Source organism: Leucopleurus acutus, assembly GCF_964270905.1.
Source record: "Leucopleurus acutus genome assembly, chromosome: 2".
In the NCBI taxonomy this organism is placed as follows: domain Eukaryota; kingdom Metazoa; phylum Chordata; class Mammalia; order Artiodactyla; family Delphinidae; genus Leucopleurus; species Leucopleurus acutus.
In genome coordinates, this window is record NC_139143.1 from 111,146,272 (window position 1) to 111,171,989 (window position 25,718).

The following is a 25,718-nucleotide window of genomic DNA, read 5'->3' on the forward strand; positions in this document are numbered from 1 at the left end:
CAGTACAGTCCTTCCCGTGCAGCTCACCCTCTGATTCAGCCTTTTCCTGTAGAGAAATGGGCCCAGCTGACATCTTCATATACGACAAAGACAGTCTGTCCCTTAGCCCTCCATTTATCAGCTGTGTGATGGGGCTTTGCTGCCTCCTGGCTTTTCTCAGATTCTGGCCTCAGTATCCATCTGTACATGTCCTGCCCTTTCCCATCAGTAATGTTGAGAACTTCTGACCAGGGATATTTCAGAGACCAGCTGTCTATGTTGCCAAAAATATCTGTCACTCGGTCGGAGGGAGAGGGTTTTTGCAGCAGCTATAATTCTGCCTGCTGGATTTGCACAAGATAAGGTACTCTAGGCCACCAGGTGGTATCCATGCTTCCATGATCACATGCGATAGAGCCAGCCACTCTGATTCACAGTCGTTTTAATTATTAACTCTAAGAACTGTTTTGATCTCATATGTGAAATAGAGATAATAATACGTGTCTCCTAGCACGAGTATTAAATAGACACTCTGGTAAAAGTCCTCTGTATAAATGCTGGCTCTTGGGGACCTTGCACATGGGGTGGTGAAGGCTCCTTTGAGGAGCCCAGCTGAGAGCTGGAACGATGTCTGTGACTGCTGCAGTCTAATGGGAGGGACCGCGTCCCTGGAGTCTGTGGTTGGGGAGGGGATGCTGAGGGTCTCACTAAGCGTTTACTAAGCATTGCATGCAGACAGGCTCTTCCGCCAGCTGGGGGAGAGGGTTCTCCTCCTCTCGCAGGTGTTTAAAGCTACTCCAGCAGCAGGAAGGAAAGTGGCACTGCTTGCCTCAAAGCTCTCTATCTCCTCCTCTTACCAGCCCCAGCCCTGCCAAGACTTGACTGTGTCCAAGGTGACTAAGGGAAGGGGGGCTATCTGTCTTTGCCCATGTCTGTGATGACCAGGGTATCCTCTGCCCTTCCCTCTCCACTAGAAAAAAGATCAAGTTAAGACCCTCAGGAGCTACACCTTTAGGAGCCACTGAAAGTCTTTCTGGATCAGTGGGGATTGTGATGTCACATGACTCTTGGGTAAAAGCCATGGACCCCTCACCTCAGTGAACGGTACTCATACAGCAGTTGATATACAATTTCCAGTGGTTCATGGAAGCCCCATCCCACCAGAGGTTAAGAATTCCTGGCCTAGACTGACTGGTTCTCATAGCTCTTTGGGCAGGATGCATAATTATCTGGTATGTCCCTCAGATGACACCCATTATCAGTTTATGACCATGAAAAAATGATATTTTCCCCCTGAAGTATTGTATTCAGGTGGCTGGAATTTGCTTGAAAACAGAGAAGAAGGGATTCATTAAGATCATTTTCTCTTTCACTTGGCCACAGCTTTCAAGGCCGGAATGAGTCGAAGTAGTCCTGGCTCCACCTCTTACCTGGTGCCTACCCTGCCCTCTGTCCGAGGGTTCCTGCCTTCTCAGGCATCCCTCACAGTCTGCTTCATCCACTCAGAACTTTGGTACCCTTTCTGGGTGGGAGGTGGGTGTGTGGTGGCCTTGGAAGGGTGCACTGTAACTCTGGCGATCCCTGCCATTAGGGGCTGGAGAGCAGGAGGTGCAGGCAGAAAGCAGAATCAGAGATGACACAGAGAAGGTAGCTGGGCGAGGCAGGCACGTCCAAGGGCTATCCCAGGCACGGTTCTAATTGTATAAATGGTTGGCATCAGAGTACCCAGTAATATGGACTGGTGAAGTATGAAGGAGTCAGGCACATGAGAGGTGGCCCTTCTGGGGACTCTAGACGTACGTGGAAGATCCAGTCCCAGGGCAAGAACCTGGAGAGCCAGGCAGGGGGCAGGGGGAAAGGTTGGAGGAGCATCAGGCAGGGCATCCAGGTGGGACATAGGCTGAAGCCCAGCTCTGCGGTCACTTGATGTGGGGACAGTGGGAAAGGAGGGGCCACGGGATCCCTAGTCAGACTAGCTGGGACAGTGGCGGGACATGGAGAGCTTGGTAGTTGCAGGTGGACCCAAGAGTCCCCTTGGGTGACAGCCGAGTGGGCAGATGCTCTGGACGCACATGCTGCCTGTTAACTCCCCAAATGACAGAGAGTCTGCAGTAGAAAATCATCTTAGGTATCTGAGCAAGTGTGATTCAAACCGATTTTAATACACAGTCTTCAAATCTGAAGGCTAGAAAATATTTTAAGGCTAAAGAAACCTCTTAAACTCCTCCTCATTGTTCCCTGGCTTTCAAGGCTCAGGAGTCACCTCAGTACCAGTTGGGGTCGGTCAGTGGCTCAGAGTGGGGCTGTCCACACTCTCCTTGCAGGACGTGGGTCCCATAGCCTGCCCTTTGGGTGAGATTTAGGGTGCAGCTGGGCATGTGCCCTGTAGGAGGAATGGACCGGAGAAACAGGTTTTGTGGTCCCTTCCTTTGGAGGGGAAGGGAGGCTCACGTTTGCTGAGTGCCTAGACTCTGTGTTGCCAGGCTCTTTACGTGTTATCTCTGTTGATCCTCACAAAAACCCAGTAAGTTGGAGGAGGAAACTGGGGCCCAGAGAGGTTAAGAAATTTCCCAAGGTCACCCAGCTTGCTAGTGGTACAATGAAGACTTGAACCCACCCTGGCTCTCCCTCTACCCTGCCACCTCCCAGCAGCACTTGAAACGTGCAGATATGTGTCTCACAGCTCCGTTTTGGCAGATGTCATTTTGCAGAAGTGCTTGTGAGAGGGGCGAGCCCGTGGCAGCCGAGATGGGAGCCCACGCTGGATCTGGTTGGTGAGCCTTTGCACATTCTGGCTTCGCGGATGCCCCTCAGGCCATCTCTGCGGTGCTCTGCATGGGAGGGGCCTCTGAGGGGCTTTTGCTGTCACTATTAGTTGCTGGAAGGGGAAAGAGAAAAGCGTACAGCAAAGAAAGCCTAGGCGCTACAATGACAGGAGAACAAATGAGTGCTCTGGGTGTGTCGCCTGCACAGCGGGTGTAGAATGGAAGGAAGCTTGGGAGGTGGGTGGCGGATCATCTTGGATGAGCTAGACTCCCACGGGTGTAAGGCTGGGCTTCAGGAGACAAGGAATCCCCTGAAATTATATGTAAAACTTTGCAATATGTGCCTTTTGTTCTGAGAGGAGGGTCCGTGGTTTTCACAGACTCTCAAAGAAAGCTGAGGCCGCCAGAAAGTCTGAGTCTGCTGTTTGAGAGGCTGGAATGACGCCCTGTGCGTGTTCTTTTAATTTGGCCGTAATGCTAAAAATAGAAAATTGAGCTTGCATAATATAGGATTTCTGGGGTGATATCAGGCAATAGGTGGCGGTGGTGGTGGAGGGATGTATGGGACGGGACTGTACGCGGCAGCGCGAGAAAGCAGTCAGGGCTGGATGCTCACCTAATTTTGCTTCATGTTATCAGTTATACAATTTTAATAGCCGGTGAGAGAAACAAATTTGTGGAGGGGATGGAAGGCTCGGTAGGGAGCAATCTGTTTGTGAATACCGTCCTTGGTCTCTCTTTATGTGCTAAGCAGATCAATACCGCTTCCGGAGAGAGACCACTTAACAGCCATACTCTTTCATCCCCTTGAGGAATCTGGGGGAACCGTCAGAGCGAGAGGAGGGGCGTACAGCAAAGGCTCGTAAATGCACCCTCTGTGCTCGCCAGCGACACACAACCCGGCCCTAAGAGCTCAGCCGGCACTTCCTGCCCTCCTCTCGCCTATGTCCAGCTTGCATTCCCTTTTGGAGCAGGAAATCAATTGCGTTTGCATATAGGAAAATGTGTTGAATTGTCTTTGGTGGCTTGTGGAGCTGCTGAGTCTCGCGTGAGGAGGAGGTGACCTGTTTCCTGACGGCGTCCTCCTCCCTCAGCGGTTTCCCAGCCCTTCTCCTCGAGCCCTGTGGCTTTTATGGGAGGGCAGGTGCTCAGATGCCTGACCTCCTCCCCTAACACCTCACCTCCTGGTTACTGTGATCAGAATCACGCAGGGAAGCAGGGCTGCTGATCAACGTGCCCCTTTGCGGCCCAGGGCCCCCCAGGCGGGACACTCTTCAGGGAGCAGGGCCTGCGGAAGGCGGCCACGGATCCTTAGGATTGGGCCAGTCTGGGTTAATCTTCCTGCTTCTAGGGCACCAGGAGGAATGTCTTACTCCCTAACTCCTTAAAGCTGTCTTTGTTCACTGAGAGCCAGATCACTGGGGTTTAGTGGAGGCAAAAAGCCAGGAAGGATGGATCTTTCTAGGGAGGTGAGGAGTCCCAGCAGTTGCCCCAAAGGTGGAGCTGTTTTGACCACGTAGACTTGTGCTGATCTCTTGACTCATGTTCCAAGTGTGTCCCCTGTGGGCAGAGACCAGCTGGGCCTCGTGGCCTTGGATCAGTGCCCTCCGATCAAAGCCTGCCGCCCACCTCGGGCAGTGTCGCTGTCTGCAGGGCTGCTTGACAGTGACCGAGAGCACCTTGGTGTTGTTTAAGGCTTGATGCCTTGATTCCGGGCTGGCCCTGGGAAGGGGAGTGGAGGTGTGGGCAGCTTTATTTTCTCGGTTTCCCTGAAACAGGGAAAAGCAGGTACCTGGTAGACACATCTTCCTCCTCAGAGACCTCGTCCCCACCCCATGCCGTGTTGGAGAGAGGGTCTACCTCACCGGGAGGCTGAGCTTCTAGTGCGGACTGTGGCACTTTGGGAAAGGGATTCGGTGCGCCTCTCAGCCCCTCCCAGCCCAAGGGCTGCTGCTGACAAGAAGCACTTGTCTGTGGAATATGACTGGCAGGCACCCCCTGTTTCCATGGTTACTAAATAGGGCAGGTTAATATTAAGGCTGCCCAAGGCAAAAATGGCATTGATGGCAATGCTTGTGCAGGGGCCTTCCTCTGGTCTGCTTTAACCCTTTTCCCAGACAGGGTGGGCAACATTTGACGGGAGGTCATGAGGATTTTCTTCAAGGGTTCACCTGGCTGCGCAGCCTTGGCTTTTCTCACAGGTGTATTTCTTGGTTCAGAGGAGTGAGCCTCCCAGGAGGCCAGAGGGGGCGCTGGAGAGCACAGCGCTTTCCCAGAGCTCTGTGCGGCTTGCTCCGGGCCACCCCGCCTCCATCAGTCCCCGGGGTTGCATTAGAGATGCTGACCCCTGTCCCCAGAAGAGCATGGTGTTTAGAAAGCCCTGAATACAAACTTTGACTGGTCCTAGATCCCATGTACCAAATCATCAGACAATGGCCACCTACCCCAGGTCACAACTCTTTTTCATGGGGCTGTGTCAGTAACCGGTTTAATTATATGACATTAAAAAAGCTCATATTTGGTGATCAGATACCAGGTTCTGGCAAAAGCACAGGCTGGAGTTCCTGGTCCTTTGTCTGTCCTCTGCTGCATGACACGCCATTCTGGTCCTCTGTTTCTTTGTAACTAGAATAGAATCATCATTGTGGGGAGAATGGGGGGGAGTTGATGGGTGTGGACGGGAGACATCAAAAAACATAAGTCAGTGAAGGGCACTTTACGAATTCATGCAACTATCATCTTTAGTGGCAATAACAACATGTTATTTTAGTCTCTCTCCTTGGCCATTTCAGGGGAAAATTGATTAAAACCTTTGAGTGCTGCTTTAGAAATTATTTTTTGTGTGGAACAAAAAAATAAAAAGTGCTTAGGAAACAGTTACCTAATAAGATTAGCTCACTGTTTAATCCTGACAGAACCAATTCTTCGTGCGTTATGGAGACATTTTTTAGAGTCAACAGGGAAAGCCTCAGGTGACAAGAGCTGTGATTCTGCAGTGACCTGTCTTTTGCTTTGCTTTTACCTGGCCCTGGAGCACTTGACTACGTAATTCTATGTAATTTACATGTCTGAGTTATTTTAAGTACATTTTCTTTCAAGAATGCACTTCATTCAGTCTTTCTGTGGGTAGGGTATCAGAATTCAGAGGCTTTGGCTGACTAATCTCACTGAATTTCTGTGCAGGATTTGAGGAGCTGCTTCCCTCCCTTTTTCTGAGCTGGGGATGCTAGCCTCTTGGGGAGTTTCTTCTTATTTACTTATTTATTGGCTGCGTTGGGTCTTCGCTGCTGCACAGGGGCTTTTCTCTCCAGTTGAGGCAGTTGGGGGCTACTCTTTGTTGTCGTGCACGGGCTTCTCATTGCGGTGGCTTCTCTTGTTGCGGAGCACAGGCTCTAGGCACGTGGGCTTCAGTAGTTGTGGCACGCGGGCTCAGTAGTTGCAGCTCTCAGGCTCTAGAGCACAGGCTCAGTAGTTGTGGCGCAGGGGCTTAGCTGCTCCATAGCGTGTGGGATCTTCCTGGACCAGGGCTCGAACCCGTGTCCCCTGCATTGGCAGGCGGATTCTTAACCACTGCACCACCAGGGAAGTCCCGGGAGTTTCTTATTCTGACAGAGCTTGTCACTTCCTGTCAAAGGGGAACAGCAGGTGCAAACTGGGCCCCTTACCTGGTGGCTATTGGCCTGATTGATGAGTCATCCCCATAAAACTCCTGGGGCCGTGGGCCCTGGCTGCTCACGTGGACTTACTCTTTGAACCCCATCTAATGGAAATGAGGGCAAACAGAGAAAATGCTTCCTCATGGGTCCAGTTCATGGACCTTGGGGGACAGTCTTGACCCACCAACTGGACCATCTCCAAGGGCCCCTCCAGCTCAAAAACCCCGTGAATTCTACCACCCTTGGTGCTTGCTTCCAAGGTCTCAGGTAGACTTCCCAGGACCCAGGGCTGCACATCTGGGCCCCAGAATCATGGGGGGTGGGGAGCCAGTTGAGGAAGCAGAAAGGAAGTCAGCCTCCCTGGTTGTTCCTGTGACGACAGGCCCTTTGTAGCTCCATCCCCACGTTAGAGGTGTTTATTAGGCTGAGCCTCTGCCCCTTGAGGTGAGTGTGCGATCTACCGCTCTCCAGAGCCTTCATTTAAGCACAGAAGCCACACACTAGGCATTGAACAAACAGTTCTCTATTTTTACAGGCTGACTTGACCTAGTCCAAAGGCCGAGGCCTCCTGAGGATTTGACACTAATCCTGTTGGATATTTCTCATACCTCCCTCATGCCTCATCTGGTGTTGTTCCTTTCTGGACTGAATAGGTTCTGTTTCTTCCTCATTACAAGTTTCTGCCTGTGTGAAGTTGTAGAAAGCTTCAGGACACATTCCATTTTTGAGTGGCCGAAGCCGCAGAAAGTTAATATTTGGAACGGTAGGAGAGGAAGCGCTACAGGCAGAAACCTGGGTTTGATTAAAAATTAGAAAAAAAACAACACAGAATTGTTGAGAATCCACCCTGACTGGAATGAAAGAAGAAAAGCAATTCCTTTTCCCTAAGGTGTCGGGAGGCTCTTGGTAGGGGCAAAGGCCTCTTAGCGCTGGAGGATCGCTTGGTGGCGCTTGGTGGCGTTGGACGTGAGGTTCGCGCGCTGGATCTGGGTTAGGCGGGATGGGCAATTACAGTGAAGCGTGTAAAGTGAAGGAGGAGAGTGGGACAAACAGTTGGGTCAAAAGAGGGTACGTAGCCTGTCCCGCATCCTCCCAACAGGCTGCACAGCCAGGTGGGGACGGCCGCCGCTCAGGGTGTTAGCTGACAGACTTGCTAATTAAACACCTAAGGGCAACAGTGCTTTGCCAATAGTGATGGCTATGCCAACGTTATCAGCTGCAAACTGGCTGCCAGGAGCATCCTAATTAAAAATAAACACTTCTGGGGGTGGCTGAGAGAGTGGGATGGGGATCCTGCCCAGGTTTCTCGGGACTTCTAGGATTGCTCCTAGGGGAAAGTCACACCCAGTTCGCCTTTGGGTCCTTTTCTCAAAGGAGCCTCTGTCTCCTCACAAGGTGGTGTGATGTGTGCTTCTTGAACTCCTAAGTGCTGGGGCGACAAGCAAACAGACAGAGCCTCTAGGAGCAGATTGCCTGGTGACTTCAGCCCTGGGGAGGAAAGGTTGCCTGGGGGGATGATGATTTCTGCTGGGTCTCTAAATTGAGGGGACAGCTAAAGCCCCAAGCCTCTTCTAAAAGAGGTTAGAATTTCAACAGAAAGTGAGTCTGGTCACATGAGGATTTCTGGCACTGTGTGCATGGCAGGCTGGACACCCGCCTGCCAGAATTGAGCGAGTGGATCGTATTGGCTTCAGCGGAGAGGGAAAGTCCCAGCCCGGCCGGGGAGAAGGAGCCTCTCACTCCCCTGCGGCCCGCGGGCTGGAGCGGCACAGCTGCTGCAGCGGGACTGGAGCTCTCACGCCTCAAGCCCCCTCTCCTTTAACCCTAAAGAAAGTGTGTGGTCCAGGGACTGAAGACTGAAAGATGCCTAAGGAGTGCAATGCTTTCCACGCCCTCTCGGCTGCTCTGTGCTGCTTCTATCACCGCAAGTCTTTCCTTGGAGTAAAGGTAGGTGTGAGATAAGGTACATCTAAAATTCTTTGGGGGGGCCTTGAAAGCACTGGAAAAGTTTGCAGCCCGCTGGCTGTAAAAACAGAGGTGCTGACTTTGACGTATGGATCTTCATAAGCCCCTAGTGGTGTGTCTCCTCTGGAAGCAGGATCGGGACACAGAGAAGGGAGCTCCTTGTCTGTGCTTTAGGATGAAGCTCTGCTTTTCAAGAGACTTTGTTTCCTTGGGCTGAAATTTTATACCAAGTAGCTCAATACTATTTTTCTTTCCTCTCTCTCTCTCTCTCTCTCTCTCTCTCTCTCTCTCTCTCTCTCTCTCTCTCTCTCTCTCTCTCTCTCTCTCCCCCTTGTTTGTAATGAAGGCTGAGCCCCTCTCTCCACTTACCCTGCTGTTCCATTATGTCAGTAACGTATATAAGTACAGAACCCACCAAATATCTCCTTTCAAATTGCAGTCACGTTCCAAAACGTTTCCGTATTCAGAACTGTCTTTTTTCTTTTTCAATTTAAAGAATGCTCCCATTCTTAACCTTTGTTACAAGACATCAATACCAAAGGTAATATGTCAATACACTATTTATTTTGATGAAAATATTCAAAGAACCTCATTTGACTAAATCAAGACGAAGCCTCTGTTCTGTTGCCCACCTGTGACAACAACTAAGAATTCCATTTAGTATACGCTGTCACTGATCTGGGGGCTTGTCTGCCTTGGAAAAATCCTGTCGGCCCCAGCATGACTAAGGACCTCATTTATTCATGGGAAATAGGAATCAGAAAGCTCTCAAGGAATTCTTCCCACCCTGACAGCAGAGCTCCGTCTCCTAAGGGACTGACTTATTTGGTGCCATTGAAAAAGCTACAACAGGAAAATTTCATAGGAGATCCTGTTACAGGGAGAAAGAGCCCTTTGTAGCAAAATAGACAGTGAATATGAAGAGGAGAGGCTTCTTCTAATTTTCCTGCCCTTTTGGAGCATTCAGAATAGCTTTCTAACCATTCCGCCAAGTTCATTTTTGTCTCTTTGTCAAGGAATTTGGAGGAGAGTGAGTAATCGTAGGTTAAGAGTGTTTCCTCCCTGATTTAAGAGCCCCTTTCTAACCTGGAGCCCAGTGAGGTGACGTGAGGAGCATGTGGTTTCTGGCCTAAATATGGATCGTTCTAGAGTGGGGCAGATGAAGTCATGCCATTAACAGTATTTTAAAGCTGTCAGAGATAGACGGGGAGGTCCCGAAGGGAATCATGCCCTGCAGGGACTGGCAGTAGATGTACACTCTAATAGAAGTCTTCGCATAAGCCAACTTCTGCTAATTCAGAAGAGTGCAACTCACCATTTGGTATCTGAGGAAACAGCCCATAAATATCTGGGTCTGCGTGATGAGATTCTGTTTTGAGACCACTGCGCCTCCGCAGTTATTTTCTCCAGGGCCTGCACAGAAAGGCCACAGTAACACATGGGGTTGGTCTGAACTAACCATCCTTCAGCCTCCCCACCACGGCCACTCTTGGAGGTTGACTGTCGGTGGAAATACCCTCCTTCCCACCTGGGCTTCCTATCCCACCTTAGTAGGTTGCATCTTCATAGCACAGAGAGAGGACCTGACCTGCTCACTCACCAGAACCTGAAGCCTTCCAACCCAGCTCAGGCTTTCCCTCTGACTCTTGGGATATGTTTCCCTGTCTGGTTTTGCTTAGTTACCTGGGAAAGAAAACGTACCTGTGCTCAAATCCCTCATCCTGCCAATGTTGCCCCAGTGGTAACGCTGCATCACTTTATTGACTCCCACTTTAATTAGGAGTTTCAGGTCTTGCTGCCCATAATTAGTTTCTGTTGCAATTAGAGTTTCAAAATTAAATTGGGATTGATTGCCTGATAGCAAAGTGGAAATAGAGCTCCAATTCTTGACCATGATGCTACTTCCCTTGGCAGGAATTTCTCATACCAAAAATAACACTGTGGTAGCCATGGTAACTTTCCATTTGGTCTAATCCATATCATCTCTGGAGAAAGTACAATGTTATTAATAGTGTTTGTTGTATGGGAAGAAAACTAAAAATATAAAAGCTCCTTCATTACATAGGGGACCAATCACACAGGCACTTTCAGGGAATAAGATCTCATTTGCAGAGATTCTGCAGAATTTAGTATGTGTTTAAGGGCCTTGTGTGGACCTGAATACAAAGACCCTGGAAAAGAATTAATTGGGAGGCCAAGAATGGAGAGGAGGTCAAGGATATGCAGTCATTGCTGGTCCTCACGAGTTGAGGCCATGTCAAGGGTCACGATTTTAACATCCCAGAAGGGTTCACACAAGGCACTCATTTCACAAAAGACCTCTGGATCGCGAGTAAGAAAAGGAAAGGACATTTTGCTTACAGCCAATGGAAAAGAGTCTGTCATGAAGATATTCCAGATCCACGACGTTAGTGGGGATGTTTGAAAATCCCTGAATGGCAAATGTCGTAGCCTTTCCGTGTGTAAGAACTTTGTTAGGTGTGGGGGAGGGGGTGATTTAATGACTGAGGCAGGTTCCTGCCTTTGAAGGACTTCCCACAAGACCATTAGTCCATAGTGTCATTTCGTTACATTTGCAAAAGGCTTTCCAATGTCTGAGGTTCCTTCACAAGTTGTCTCCCTGGGGTCTCAAGACAAGCTGAAATCAGGCAGGACAGTAGTTTACTCCTTCTCCACGGAGGAGAAGCCGAGGCTTAGAGAAGCTCCCTGCTCCGGAATCATTTAGTGGGGAACCAGGAGTAGAAATCAGATTTTGTGGCCTCAAGCCAAGTGTCCTTTCTCTGATACCATAGTAAGACCAGTGAGCATTGACAAGATGATTCTGTCCCTACTCATACTTCAGTTAACAGTTCAGTTGGGAAAGCATAGTGCGAACCTCAGCTTTCAGGAAAGACTTCAGGGAGGATGCAGCACTGGTTTTCATAGACTAGGTCGCCTTCCTGCAGCAGTGGCAGGGTCACCTTCCGGTTCCTAGAGAACTGCAGAAGGAATTTAAGAGAAGTACAATAGATCCCATTTCTGGAACTGGCCGTGGGGACAAACGCCCACTTCTCTGGCCCCTCGAGTCCCTGATTCTCCTTGTGTGTGGGCAGGGGAACCGGAGCTGAGACTTGCTGCCTTACCACTGGCTACTCCTGATGAAGGTGGGTGTGATTGTGTCAGGAAACTTCAGGGGAACCAAAGAGACTGGAGTTACCTTGCAAGTGCAGAATAGCCACCTTTCTGAAAGAGCACCAACAAGGAGGTTGGAGTAGGGAGTTGGTGGATAAATGAATCAGTAAGTCTTGGCTAACCAGTCACTAAGTCCAGCGGCACTGGTCTTGTCAACGAGAAGTCGTCGTTAGAGGCAGTGGATTTTAAGCATATACATTCTCATACAGAAGTGTGACTGTCTTTGCAGCCACAAAGTGCCCTATGGTGGGAAGAGCTTATATCGTGCGGTTGCTATCGTTGTGTTTGGTTTTGCTTTAAATCATTTCCCTTGCCTCTGGAAAAAGTATTTGGAGCCTCTCTAATGCACATTATAGCCTGAGGTGTCTCATCTGCCCATCCGTGGAGGGTTGGGCCCTCAGAACTTGATTTCATTGGAAACTACCTTTCTGTGTTGGAGTGTCATGTAATAGAGTGAAAGTCCTGCTCATTTTCCCTGTGGCCCATCCCTTGGTCTGTCTGCTGTTGTGACAGGTTGGTTACTGGTGATACACCCTGGTGTTGACAGTGGCTTAAGTTGCCTTTGTCATGGGGCTGAGGCATCGCCAGCACAAGCTGCGCAAGGTGGAAAAAGCCACAGGGGAAATGTCTTTCGAAGTGACTCAGCCCCTCCTTGTGGCAGTTAGTAGTTGCTCACTTATTTCTCCTGCTCTCCAAAAAAAAAGGCCTAGCACAGCTTTTTAAAAGAAACCTAAATGCATTCCATTGGCATCTGGGGGCCACGGGGATCTGGTTTCAGCATTGGGGAAGGACGTGCCTGACAGGGGCTGGATCCCAGTGCCCCCTTCACCACAGACCCCGGAGCTTGGATCCTGGCTGAGACCTTGTTTTTGTTGGAGAGTCGTGGGTGGGAAGCAGAAACGAGACTGGGATCCTGGGAAAATTCTGTTAGCGGGTCAGCACCTCCAGGACCGCAGAGAGATGGAGCTGTGCCAAACACTGGAAAGGATGCTGCTGAGTCATTGGGGTGCGTGCGCCACAACGGTCGTCACGCACCCACGTGTGAGAGGGCAGCAGTACACGGAGGACCCTGACCTCTGTCGCTGGGTTTAAAGATGCCTTCAGAGACAGAGCTGAGGCCTTTTACCTGATGCACATTTTGGACGTCCCCAGGGCAGCAGAGGAGACTCGGGCTGTCCTGGTGGGGGAGAGGAGGAGAGGAGTGCCTCCTGGGGTTGGACATCACTGCAGCATCTCTGTCCTCATCTGGATTTTCAGTGCATGTCCATAGCCCCGGGAGCTACTATTGGAATCTGGCTCTGGCCACGAGAATGTCATGGCCTATTTTTCTATCTTATGAAAGAGCTATGATCAGTCTGTTAGTGTGTATGGAGAACTCTCCCCAGTGTCCACTCTAATACGTGTGTGCTTTTACAAAAGCAGGTATACAGAGAGAACCAACAAGCTAGAATCCTAGATCCTTTAATTGTAGTAAGATGGGATTTGAGGGACCAGCGAGCCAGTCTCCCACTCAGAATTCATCTACTCATTCCCTGCCCCCACCCCCACCCCCATGCCCAGCATGTGTATCAAGGGCCTGTGGGTGCTGGGGAGACAGAGTGAAAGTTTTTGTCCTAAAGGAGCAATTCCGTATCCGGCTGGGGAGATGGGCACGCAGGCAGCTCTCTCCAAGGTACCACGGAGAGGTACCACGTGGTGGTGCAAAGGCAGGGAGAATACACAGCACAGTGCGAGGTGCTGGGCAGAGGTATTAACCCATTTCTGGGTCAGGGAACTTCCCCGAGCAGGTAACACTGGGCAACTCCTAAAGGAGCCGTAGGTTGAAGAGGCCCTGGGGAGAAAAAGGGCATCACACACGGGACTTCAGGCTGAAGTTGAGCAGCAGAAGGAGATGAGATCAGAGAGGTGGTCGGTGCACAGACGGCACAGGGCAGCGGGGAGCCAGCACGCAGTTCGGATGGGAGTGGGGGAGGGTTTGGGGTCGGCCCCTTGTGTGCAGGATGCGTTTGAGGAGCGTCACCAGCGTCTCCCCTAACTCATGCCAACGTCCTTGAAGCCTCCCATCCTCTCTGCTTGTCCCTGCTCAGCTCACTCGTATTTTCCTCTCTCCACCTTCTCTTTAAGCCTGTTTTTAACACTCATAATAAGATCCTGTTTCTTACTCCACAGCAACAGTTCAGACCATCAGGCCCGATACTTTTTTATTTATTTATTATTTTTTGTTTGTTTGAGGTACGCAGGCCTCTCACTGCTGTGGCCTCTCCCGTTGCGGAGCACAGGCTCCGGACGCGCAGGCTCAGCGGCCATGGCTCACGGGCCCAGCCTCTCCGCGGCGTGTGGGATCTTCCCGGACCGGGGCACGAACCCGCGTCCCCTGCATCGGCAGGCGGACTCTCAACCACTGAGCCACCAGGGAAGCCCCAGGCCCAATACTTTTCCATCTGCACCCCTGCCCCCACGAGCTACAGCTCTACCTGTGTCCATATCCATGACCCTCTCTTCCTTCCTGCAGCCTCTGAGGATGAAATGTCCCTCTCCCTGACCAAGCCCAGCCCTGCCACCTGTGCCCGTGACCACCCTCCTCCCCAAAGACTCCTCAGGCACCTTCAGGTTGTCCCTCTCTACCAGCACTTTCCTCTTAGCTTAGACATGCTTCAGTCTTCCCCATTCTAAAAATAATCATCATATCCATGTCTTCCTTCCTGGTCCCTGACTTCCTCCATCCCCAAAGCTGGTTAACACAGACTCTGCTTCCTCACTTCCCATTGGCCACTCAGTCCCCTTGACCTGATCAGCGACCTGTCCTCGCAAAGTCCTGTGGCTGCCATCCAATTCTGATGCTTTTAGAACTCTCTGCTGCACTTGGCACTGTTAGCCATCCTTTCCTGGAAGTCTCCTCTCAACCTCTAGGACACTGAACTCTACTTGTTTCTCTTAGATCCTGCCCAACCCATCCTGCTGTGTTGTTATAGACTGAATGTTTGTGTCCCCCCAAAATTCATGTTGAAATCCTAACCTCGAATGCGTTGATGTTAACAGGTAGGCCCTTTGGGAGGTGATTAGGTCATGAGGGTGGAGCCCTGGTGAATGGAATTAGTGCCCTTATAAAGGGGATCCCAGAGAGCTCTCTTATCCCTTCCACCATGTGAGGACCTGGCAAGAACATGGCCATCTATAAACTAGAAAGCAAGCTCTCAATAGACACTGAATCTGCCGGTTCCTTGATCTTAGACTTCCCAGCCTCCAGAAACTGTGAGAAATAAATGTTTGTTGTTTAAGCCACCAGTCTATCGTATTTTTCTTATAGTAGCTTAAATGGACTAAGACACCTGTCTTCAGCTTCTCTTTCTAGCCTGCCTCTTATAAAAGCCAGTGTCTTCTAGCCCTCTTCTCATATTCCCTCTATAACCCATCCCTTACGTGGCATTTGAGACAGCATACGCCCTCTACACTGAGGATTCTCAAGCCCTTCTCTGTAGCACCTGGATCCCATGGCCTCATGAGCCACTCCATCTGGATGGCCCACAGGTACCTCAGGCTCTACATCTTCTTCCATAAACTTGCTCCCCGCTCATGCTTCTGTACTGGAAGTTGATGGCTCAGTCATCTTCCAGGAGCTCCCATGTCTTTTCCCCCTATTCATCTTCCATGTCTAATCAGTTATGTCTTCATGATTTTACTCCTAAACTGTTCTCTCATCCACCTTTCCTCCTGTCTCTCCCACCAGTACTGTACTACTTCAGGCCTCATTATCTATGACTGCTTAAAATTCTGCAGTAACTTCCTAACTGGTCATCTGGCCCTAAATCTTCATAGGAGGTCATTTTATTACCCTTCTTTTTGACATTTCTAGAGATGGGAGGGGTACTGTACCCTAAAAGGCAATACATTCCCACTTTTGAAAACTCTAAATTGCTAGAAAGTTCCTCCTAGTATTGAGTCAAAATCTGTACCTTGCAATGTCCACCTTATTCTTAAGTTAAGTGAGTATAATAACCCTTCAGATACATGTTTTTCCCTTCCATAATATGACCATGTCTATTTGAGGCCAAATTAGTTGGTATGAGTAGACACCTAGGAACAAGACAGGAGGGAGTTGAACCAAGAATATGTGACCTGCCATCTTGGGACGAGAACATCCCAAACCTTCATATATGTCAACACAGCCCTCATGTTCCCCAGGTCTTTCCCGTAAACATGTCTGGTTCTTCATATAACTTTGGGAGACTTGGATTCTAGTTTTCAGGCAATCCTTTACTGCATAGGTCTGAGCAAGTCACGAAAATTCAGGGCCTTGGTCATGTTTTCTCTTGTGAGATATAAATATTCTTGCTACTTATTTAATTCCAGGGACATCATATGATTCATGAGATCGGAGTTGTGTTGTATTAGGTATCTTTTCCCTCTAAGTCCAGCTGCTGCTTTCCTGATCCTGTCCATGACCTCTAACATGGTGTTTGTGTGTTTTTAAAAAAAAACTTGTTTAGATGAATTATGTGGGTGTCAAGAACTTTGAACTCCTCTGGGAGAAATATATGCCTTTAAAGTGGCATGTGTGTGAGGTGTATATTGGAAGCAGTGAAGTCGATGCTTGGCCAAAACCCATTTTGTGATGAGTCATTTCGTTTTACTGAAAACCTACTCCGTACTTAGCTCTGATCTATAATGCACTTTCTGAGACAGTTGTTAGTCACGTACTGTTTTGCAAGGAGAGAATTTGGAAAGTCATTTATTCCACCCGCACACTGAAGGGCTTTTTGAATCTTTGGGTTTTCCTCCACGTGTTTGGCATATCTCGTTTTTCCTTCCAGTTACATCTCCTAGTGTCTTTCAATCACAATGCATTTTGTTTATTCAGTAATGCCTCATGCATTTGAGGTGAATTTAAGGAAAGGATAGAATTGGGGTTTGGGGTGGTTTTTGTTTTTGAAAAGGATAGTATTTAAATTAAGTTGATTTTTATTTTCTGATATTCTGAAGAGGAAATAGGGAATCCATTTTGGTGAACAGCTGTGTTCCACATCACTCATAATTTGAATTAAGATGTTGAATTAACAAGCTTGAATTACCAATGGTAAAGATTTCTGGTTTGGCTCTCTTTGTGTTCTGAAATTTGGTCAGCTGGTCTTCAAACCCTTATCCTGGGTCTGCCTTAGCCAGGGCAGTCTCTGTTTTTTCATTCGCCGTAGATGTTAACAACACACTACTCTTACTGAATGGAATCTCACTGCCAGACGGAGCGATTAATATTTCACTTGCGTTGTCTTATTTAGCTTGTGTGTGTGTGAGAGAGACGTGTTATCGGAAGTCACTTGAGGACACGGTTAAAGGGAGCAAAGCAGTTTAGAGGAGGTTTTCATCGGTCGAACTGGTACTTGGCTTTTATTTGAAGCCCTTCATTTCACTGACCCAATAAAGGATTAAGTGCAACCAGCGACCTTCAGCCTTCATCGTAAGTGCGGCACATCCAACTTCTCACTGGGAAGAATCAGAATACAGGGCTGCCTCATGGGGGTGATGTAGATGTCTGCTTCAGGAAGTCACCACCTACGTTTGATCTGGAGGGGAGGGTACCCGCCATAGCTTTCAGCAGGGCAGGATGTTAACAAATGGCTTGTTGAAAATCTTATCGTGTTTCAGTTTATCTATTACCAGAGAAAGGTGAGACCCCCTTGGAGTTGAGCACTGAGTGAGCCCCTGGGTAATGCTTTGTCAGAAGGGTAAGAAACATGATGGACAAACCCACTGGGGCCAGGGGAGGGAGGGGGAGGGGAGGAGAGCTTATGGTGTGATGAGTGCATTCAGCAAGTTCTTTCACATGTGAGTAACCTTTGTGAAGGAGAAACGCTATTCTTGGTGTTGGATGTGCTACATTCTGTCACACTTAGAATTCCTCCTGCAGTTTTCAGACCGAAATCGGTCTCCTTCAGTGGAAAATAATTTTCAGTCCCTTGGTGTTTCATCAAAATAAAATTGAACTTCAAAAGCAATAGCTTCATGATCTAGCAGGATGGGAGGGTGTGGGGAAGATCTTGCCCAGAGAATGATTGTGGATGAAAGGCAACAGGAGTTTAACATCAAAGGGAGCCGTGGGTCCCAATCAGAATGATTCTAATGTAATTAGTTTGGAACGGAGGATTAAGTTACTGCTGCCTGCTTAGAGAGTGCGCTGCGTTAAGGCTCCAGTCTGCACAAATTAAAATTAGTCTTTCTTCATTTACACATATGGAAAGCAGAATTTTAATGCGAATTTCACAGAACCTTGATAAGCACGGAGTTCCACAGATATCCTCTTCATGTTTCTTATTCATGGTTTCTGAGCCTCTTTTAATAAGCATTTGATAAGGTTTGATAATGGATAAAATGAAATCTCTTGGACTTGGGCTCTCTGGGGGGGTTGATGGCATTTTCCTATCTGTGCTAGTGTCTGACAGCCCCTGTATCATCATTTGTCTGTGAAAAGGAAAAATCACACAAAGTAAAAAAATGAAGCATCTTAATTTAACAGCAAATTGCAAATCAGTTTTTAATGGCACTGGAGTGAGACTCTGATGTAAAGTGTGATAAATTACTCAGGTTTAATTATAAAATGGTAAAATGGCATCAAAACCCATCTGTAGAATCTTTGCTGAAGATGAGATTCTTTCTAGGATTTAGAAAAGAGGAATTTATATCTTCAAGGAACTTAAACGTTAGCAGCAAATTAATTGAAGTGTTTCAGAATGCTGAAACTTATTGAAATTTTATGAAATCTCTTTGCTACTGAGTCCTCTCTCAGAAGGAGCCAAAGGCCCTCACTGACCTCAAAGAAGATAAACACTGAGAACTTCAGCAAAACAACTTGTGATTTATTACTGTTCACTCCCTTCGGATGTCTCGTCTCCTCAAAGAGGCTCTGTAGCCCATGTCAGGCCATGGAATATTTCTTACTCATGTCTGCATCTCCCCTCAGGTCTAGCCTAGGAGGCCGAGCGGCACAGCAGGCACTTGGTAAGTCCTTGAGTTTAATCAAAGGCACAGTGTTCCAGTGACTATCAAGCTCTTGATTTAAAACTGATTACCTGGGACTTCCCTGGTGGTCCAGTGGTTAAGCATCCTCCTTCCAATGCAGGGGACATAGGTTCGATCCCTGGTCGGGGAACTTAAGGACCCACACGCCACGGGGCAACTAAGTCCGGCCACCGTAACCACTGAGCCTGCGTGCCCTGGAGCCCGCGAGCCACAGCGAAAGATCCTGCGTGCCGCAACTGAGACCGGACGCAACCAAAAATGAAAAAAAAAAAAAAAACTAACTACCTGATTGTTTCTGCAGAACTTTGGCCAACAGGGTGAAGTACTGTGTGGGTTAGGAAGCTGCCTCCAAAGACTGCGTCACTGAGCTTTAATCTCAGGATGGAAAGGAGCAGGCTCAGAGGCAAGGGGCCCAAGTGAGACCAGAGGTCCCCATTTGTCAAGAGCCCAACACCTAACAGGCAGAGAGCCTCTGGGACAGCTCAGGGCCTTTCCCCGCTGGCCCACAGAGTACCTTGTGTGAATTAGAATTAGGCACCCTTTCCTCAAGACGCTCTACTGCCACCTGCCAGGCGGCTGTGGTACACAAATTTTCAATGGCTGTGTACGAAGGGCCCCTCCTTAGATATAATGTCCCTCTGTTGTACACATCCCGGAGCCAATGGCCAGGCCACGGTGTGGCCACCCCCCACTGCTCTGGGCCAGGCTGAAATGCCCAACTGCCCATGCCACCATTTGCTTTTGTCTACCAAATAGGAGATATAAAATTTGAATTTGACATTTTTTCTCTTTGGACTTTTAGTTACAAATTAATTCTTTACTTAGGTAAAGACTTGGACTTTAATCACAGTTATTAGCATGAGAAACTATATTTGTCTAGCCTAGCACCCCAGTGGGAAAAGTTGGATTAGTAAATTCAAGCCTTTCTTCACTTATCTTTGGATTATAATACAATATTTTTAGGCAAGCCATAAAGCCAGCGAGTGTCAGTCAAAGGTGGCGCAGAACCCAATATACGAATAGCTTCATTTCAAGGCCTTAGGATTGCCACAAATGCCATCCCCTTTCGTTCTATTCTACCTCAGATTAAAACAGTTGAAGGTTTGTACTAGAAATTGTTGGGCCTGAAACTGGTGGAGAAGTGGATTCTTGTTTTTCAGCCTGTGGTCAGGGTTAAGAGTGGCAGAAGTAATTGGGATTTATTCATTCTGTGGCTTCGTGATCAATTTATGCAGGTTTTCAACAGTAAAAATACCACTTGGATCTCTGAAAGCCCTTGATATACTTTGGAATTTGGTCATCAACTGGTCCACTGCTTAAAATTCAGCACAAGGCAGTGTTTCAAAGGGTCTGAGTTTCTGAAATCCCCAAAGAATCTCATTTTTAGGCGGGTTTACTTGTAAGCCAACCCTAGATGCTAAGAGGCTTGGTGAGCCTTCAGAATACTCCTGTGATGGGGATCGAAAGTGTGCGTTTTCCAGGGTGGAGGAGCTCCGCCTCTTCACGTGTTTACAGCATTCGTTAGGGTTCGAGATGGCACGGCTGTCACGTCATCACATGTCTCGCTGGAGTTCAGTGGATCTGAGATGAGGGTCTTTCCGGACTCTGACATTGCCCTGGCCACCTGGGGGCAGTTCACAGCGGACTCAGAGGGGTTTCCCATCGGCTCCTCAGAGGACATGGTCTTTGCTGAGAAATTAGACCAATTTTACATGCAGTCGGACTTACAATTTTGTTTGTGATCGTAATTTCTGGGTGAGATTTATGGGAAAACATGACCTGTGGAGTTGTTTGGTACAACCCGATGAGTGGCCTGGACTTCTGTGGACCTCTCCCTCAGTTGAGTAAAGCGGCCTAGGGCAGAAGAGAGAAGCTTTTGTCTGAGAGCCTGATGGCTTTCTGGGTGTTGTGGCCCGACACTCTGAACTAGGACAGAATAGCCCAGAAGCTTGCTCCCTCCCTTCCTCTTTTCTTGCACACATTCCCATCCTCCTTTTTTTATTTCAAGCAAGTTAATTCCCAACCTTGGTCATAGAATGAATGACTAGAAAATCATCCCAACCTTAAAAATTCAACAAAAAAACATATTGATGACTAAGCCTCCAAGGCCCTGAAGGACACATCATCTCTGTACCAGGACGTCTGAGCCCTCGCGCAAAACACACAACCTTCTTACACTCTCATGCTGCCACTCTGTCCTGTGTGCTGTGGACATGTGGCCGGCTGGAGTAACCACGTGTGCATGTTAGTACTGAGACGCGTGCCGCCGAAGCAAAGTGCCTTCTTACGGGTGCTCAGTGACGCGTCACCCTGCACAGATGGAACCATTTAGTGCTGCTCAAAACCCCAGCAACTATTGACTTGGAACTGAAATAAACAGAATAAACATGCCTACGCCTAAGTAGAAATTGGTAGTTCCAACTTCTAGCTTTTTTTATTCCATCAGAACTATTGATAAATTCTCAAAGACCAAATATCTCTCAAACCTTCTGATGGGTTGTATAATTCGTTTTTTAAAAAAACTCTTTAGTGAAGTAACTTTCTATTTTTTAGCTAAGAAGCATCTTTAGAGGGTTCAAATTCTACGTTGTTCCACATGAGCACCTACCGTGTGCCAGGCACTGTGCCAGTTCCTTTTTTTTTTTTTAATTCCAGGGGCATCAGTTCAGGTAGTCCTGTGACGTGGGCGTTATTACTCCCAGGTGCAGACAGACACAAGTTAAGAGAAGTCTAGAAAGGTGGTCAGGGTCACCTGTTCTTTTTTTTTTCCCTTCCAGTTTTATTGAGGTATAACTGACATACAGAACTGTTAAATTTAAAGTGTACAGCATAACGATTTGACTTCCATACGTCATGAAATGATCACAATAAGTTTAGTGAACATCATCTCCTGTAGATAGAAAATTAGAGAAATAGAAAAAATATATTGTTTTCCTTGTGATGAGAACTCTAGGATTTACTCTCTTAACACCTTTTATATGTAGTGTGCAGTAGAGTTAAGTATATTGATCATGTTGTACATTACATCCCTAGGACTTATTTATCTTATAACTGGACGTTTGTGCCTTTTGACTCCTTCATCCAATTCCCCCTCCCCCCCCCACCTCTGGTAACCACAAATCTGATCTCTTTTTCTATGAGTTTGTTTGTTTGTGAAGTACAATTGACCTACAACACTCTGTTAATTCCTGTTATGTAACATAGTGATTTGATACTTCTCTACATTCATAATGATTACCATAAGTTTGGTTACCATCTGTCACCATACAGAGATATTACATAATTATTGACTGTATTCCCCACACTGTACATTTCACCCCCTGACTCATTTATTTTGCAGCTGGAAGTTTGTACCTCTTAATCTTCCTCACCTATTTCTCTCATCCCCCAACCCCACTCCCTTCTGGCAACCACCTGTTTGTTCTCTGTATCTGTGAGTCCGTTTCTGTTTTGTTATGTTTGTTCCTTGTTTTGTTTTTTAGATTCTACATATAAGTGAAATCATACAGTATTTGTCTTTTTTTTGTCTGACTTATCTCACTTAGCATGATACCCCCTCTAGGTCTATCCATGTTGTGTCAAATGGCACGATTTCATTCTCTTTTATGGCTGAGTAACATTCCATTGTGTATATATGCCAGATCTTTTTTATCCATTCATCTATTGATGGGCACTAAGGTTGCTTCCATATCTTGACTATTGTAAATAATACTGCTGTGAACATAGTGGTGCATATATTTTTTCTAATCAGTGTTTTAGTTTTCTTCAGATAAATACCCAGGAGTGGAATTGCTGGATCACATGGTAGTTCTATTTTAAATTTTTTGAGGAATCTCCATACTGTTTTCCACAGCATCTGCACTCATTTACATTTCCACCAACAGTGCATGAGGATTCCCTTTTCTTCACATCCTCACCAACACTTATTATTTGTTGTCTTTTTAATAATAGCCATTCTGACAGGTGTGAGGTGATATCTCATTGTGGTTTTGAGTTGCATTCCCCTGATGATTTGTGATGTTGAGCATCTTTTCACGTACCTGTTGGCCATCTGTATGTCTTCTTCAGAAAAATGTTTATCTAGATCCTCTGCCCGTTTTTGAAAATCAGGTTGTTTGGTCTTTCGCTCTTGAGTTGTATGAGTTCTCTGTATATTTTGGATATTAGCCCCTTATCAGGTATATCGTTTGCAAATATCTTCTCTTCAATAGGCAGCCTTTTCGTTTTGTTGATGGTTTCCGTCATTGTGCAAAGCCTTGTAGTTTGATGTACTCCCATTTGTTTATTTTTGCTTTTGTTTCCCTTGCCTGAGGAGACATATCCAAAAATATGTTACGAAGACCGATGTCTAGGAATGTACTGCCTATGTTTTCTTCTAGAAGTTTTATGGTTTCAGGTCTCCCATGTAAGTCTTTAATCCATTTGAGTTTATTTTTGTATATGGCATGAGAAAGTAGTCCAGTTTGATTCTCTTGCATATAGCTGTCCAGTTTTCCCAACACCATTTACTGAAGAGGTTGTCTTTCCTCCATTGTATATTCTTGCCTCTTGGTCATAGATTAATTGCCCACACAAGGGTAGGTTCATTTCTGGGCTCTCTATTCTGTTCCATTGACCTATGACTCTGTTTTTTGTCACCTGTTCTTGACCAACCTCCAAACTCTTTCTTTTTCTCCCCACCCAGTGGCAAGGAAGCTGCCACACGGAGGGTGAAATGGCAAGCATGGTTCCAGTCAGTAGGTGTTTACTGGGTACCTGCTGCGTGCTAGCCACCAGGCTGTGGGAGCCCAAAGCAAGTAAGCCATGGCCTCTGCCCTCAAGGAGCTCATGCCTGGCAGACTGCATTGCCCCCACTGTGTAGAGTGTGCTAGTGGATTCCCTGCCCCCTTTGATAAAATCAGACTAATTCAGCATGGCCTTCAAGGCCCTGCCTGCCTCATCCAACTCCCCTCTGGCCTCTCCCCATCCCCCAGCTTGGGCTCCAGCCAGGATACACAGTGGCCTCTGCAGGTGGGTCACTGTCTCTGGACCATGAGAGAAGGCATGGAGGAGGGACATAAGGGACTGTGTGTCCATGAAGCTGTGGAAGGTCCTATGACCAGGGCCCTGTGTCAGTGTGCCTCAGAAAGGGAGCTCAGGGCCAGATGGAGAAGGGCATCTCCTGCCTTTGGGTTTTATGTGTAGGATACTGCGAGCCCTTTGGAACATGTGGACCCTTTAAATAAAGTCCACAAAACTTTAATGCCCCAAATCTGCTGACTCATGGACCCCACTCGTGGACCCACTGCATAATGGCAGTACCCTTGCCCATCTGCCCCATCCATCAAGCCTCTGCCACTTATTTCTGGGGACCCACAAAGATGCCTCACATAGGCATCCACAGCCTTCTCGTGACCTGGGCCTCCTGGCAACTTCAGACCTGGGTCCCTGTACGAGGTGTCCGTATATAGCAAGAGTGGTGCGTCAGCTCACTGGGCTTCAAGGAATGTAATGTGTTCAAAGCTCAGGGATCTGGGAGGAGAGGGCGATGGGGGTCTGTGTCCCTTACGGGCCAGGTCTGAGCCCTGGGAGAGCGAAAACCAGACATAAGAAGCCGATCCATTTTGGGGGAGGAGGGGCTAGAAGAGACTCTGGATCTCATGTCAGCCCCAGCTGGGGCACCCCTTGACTAAAGTCTCTGAGGATATGATGAGCTGTGGCTTTGTAGGTGGGGGGTTGTAGCACTAGACATGGGGGTAGGGAAATTATCAGGAGGCTATTGTGAAAGTTCAGGGAGAACAGGACATGATAACCTCCACGGGGATTAGAATGGGCCCTGGTGAGAGGTATAATCAGGAATTTCTTGATCGGTGGAAGCCAGTTCTGAGGGTTCTAGTTTGAGTAATGAGGGCAGTGGAGGTGCCAATGACTGGGAAAGGAGAAGAGCAGGCTTTGCAGAAAAGATGAGTTCCATTTATCCATATCGGCATCTGAGCTCTGAAGTGGATTCTGGTAAATATCCCTACCACAGCAGCAACCCTAAAGGCTGGAGGTGGGGATTTGGGCATCATCAGCACATTTCAAAAGACTCTGAACTGGCCTCGTGCCGCTAACCCCAGCCCCATCCAGTCCCTTCTGCTCACCGCAGCCAGATTGATCCGTCCAAAAGCATCTTTTTCTTGTACCTGTTGCCTTCCCGGGCAGAAAGTGTCAATGGCCTTCAGCGTCTGGAGTGTGAAGGTCTAACCTCTCAGTCTACAGTGCCCCTCTGTCTGATCTGTCTGATCTCTGCCTTCCTGGGTCAGGACTTCTCTGGTCACAAGTGACAGGAGTCCAGCACAAACTAACTGAGGTATCAGGGGAGTTTGCCAGTTAACATGATCAGCTGGGGTTAGGGATGTGTGTGCCGCTCGGACCCTTCCATCTCCTCCTTCTCTTCTCTTTGCACAGTGACTTCATTCTCTCAGCCCAGTCGGGTCAACATAAGGTGAAGCAACCTCCGTTCTTCCAGTCTCATGACGTTTTCACAAGCAGGTAGGGTGTCCTTCACTCAGTTCCCTTAGAAAGATCCCAGGAAGAAATTTGGTGAGGCCAGCTTGGGTCAGGGACTTAGCCAGGCCAGCCAGCAATGTCCAGGGAGGTAGGTTTGAATCACATACTTAGAGAAAAGATGGAGCTCTCCTGGGGAGAGAAAACGGGTGCTTGGGGTGTTAGGGGGAGAGGCTCCGCCTGCTCTAGCCCTCTCCTCCTCAGACAGCACCTTTATCTGACCAGGCCCACCTGCTCTTAGCTCACATGCCCAAAGCACCCTTACTGTTCTCAAGTTTTATCCTCAAGGGCCAACCCTGACACCCCGTCTTCTCCTTCCTACCCCCACCCCCCCACCCCATATGGGGCCTTTTTGACATGGGAAAACCAAAGGATAAAGAGGTGGCGTAACTTGCCCAGGCTAAGGAGCTGTAGGGGCAGGGATGAGATCCCAGCATTCTGTCTCCAGAGCTCAGGGATGTGTTAAACTATTCCCTGTGTGGGCTTCTAGGAGAATGTGCCCTCCTGAGGGTAGGGACCCAGCCTGTCATCACTCGCCAGCAGCCTGAGGGTTGGCAAACTGCTTGGTCACCATTGTTGTTGGCCCCAAGATGGTGCCTCTGCAGTCTTTTCCTTTCCATCCACAGCTCCCAGCCTGGGGATG

General features: G+C 48.1%; 1 protein-coding gene across 2 annotated transcripts in view; it reads left to right on the plus strand.

Moving 5' to 3' along the window:
• BCAR3 (BCAR3 adaptor protein, NSP family member) overlaps nucleotides 1–25,718 on the plus strand; it is a 116,832-nt gene that overhangs the window by 56,461 nt on the left and 34,653 nt on the right. The window contains exon 1 of one of the 2 annotated variants that reach the window (XM_082834056.1): nucleotides 7,625–8,347. The exons of the other annotated variant lie outside the window; for it this stretch is intronic. Within the exon in view, the coding sequence (XP_082690182.1) occupies nucleotides 8,264–8,347 (84 nt within the window). The 5' untranslated portion in view covers nucleotides 7,625–8,263. Of the gene's footprint in view, nucleotides 1–7,624; nucleotides 8,348–25,718 lie in introns of those variants that run through there. 2 annotated transcript variants of the gene reach the window in all.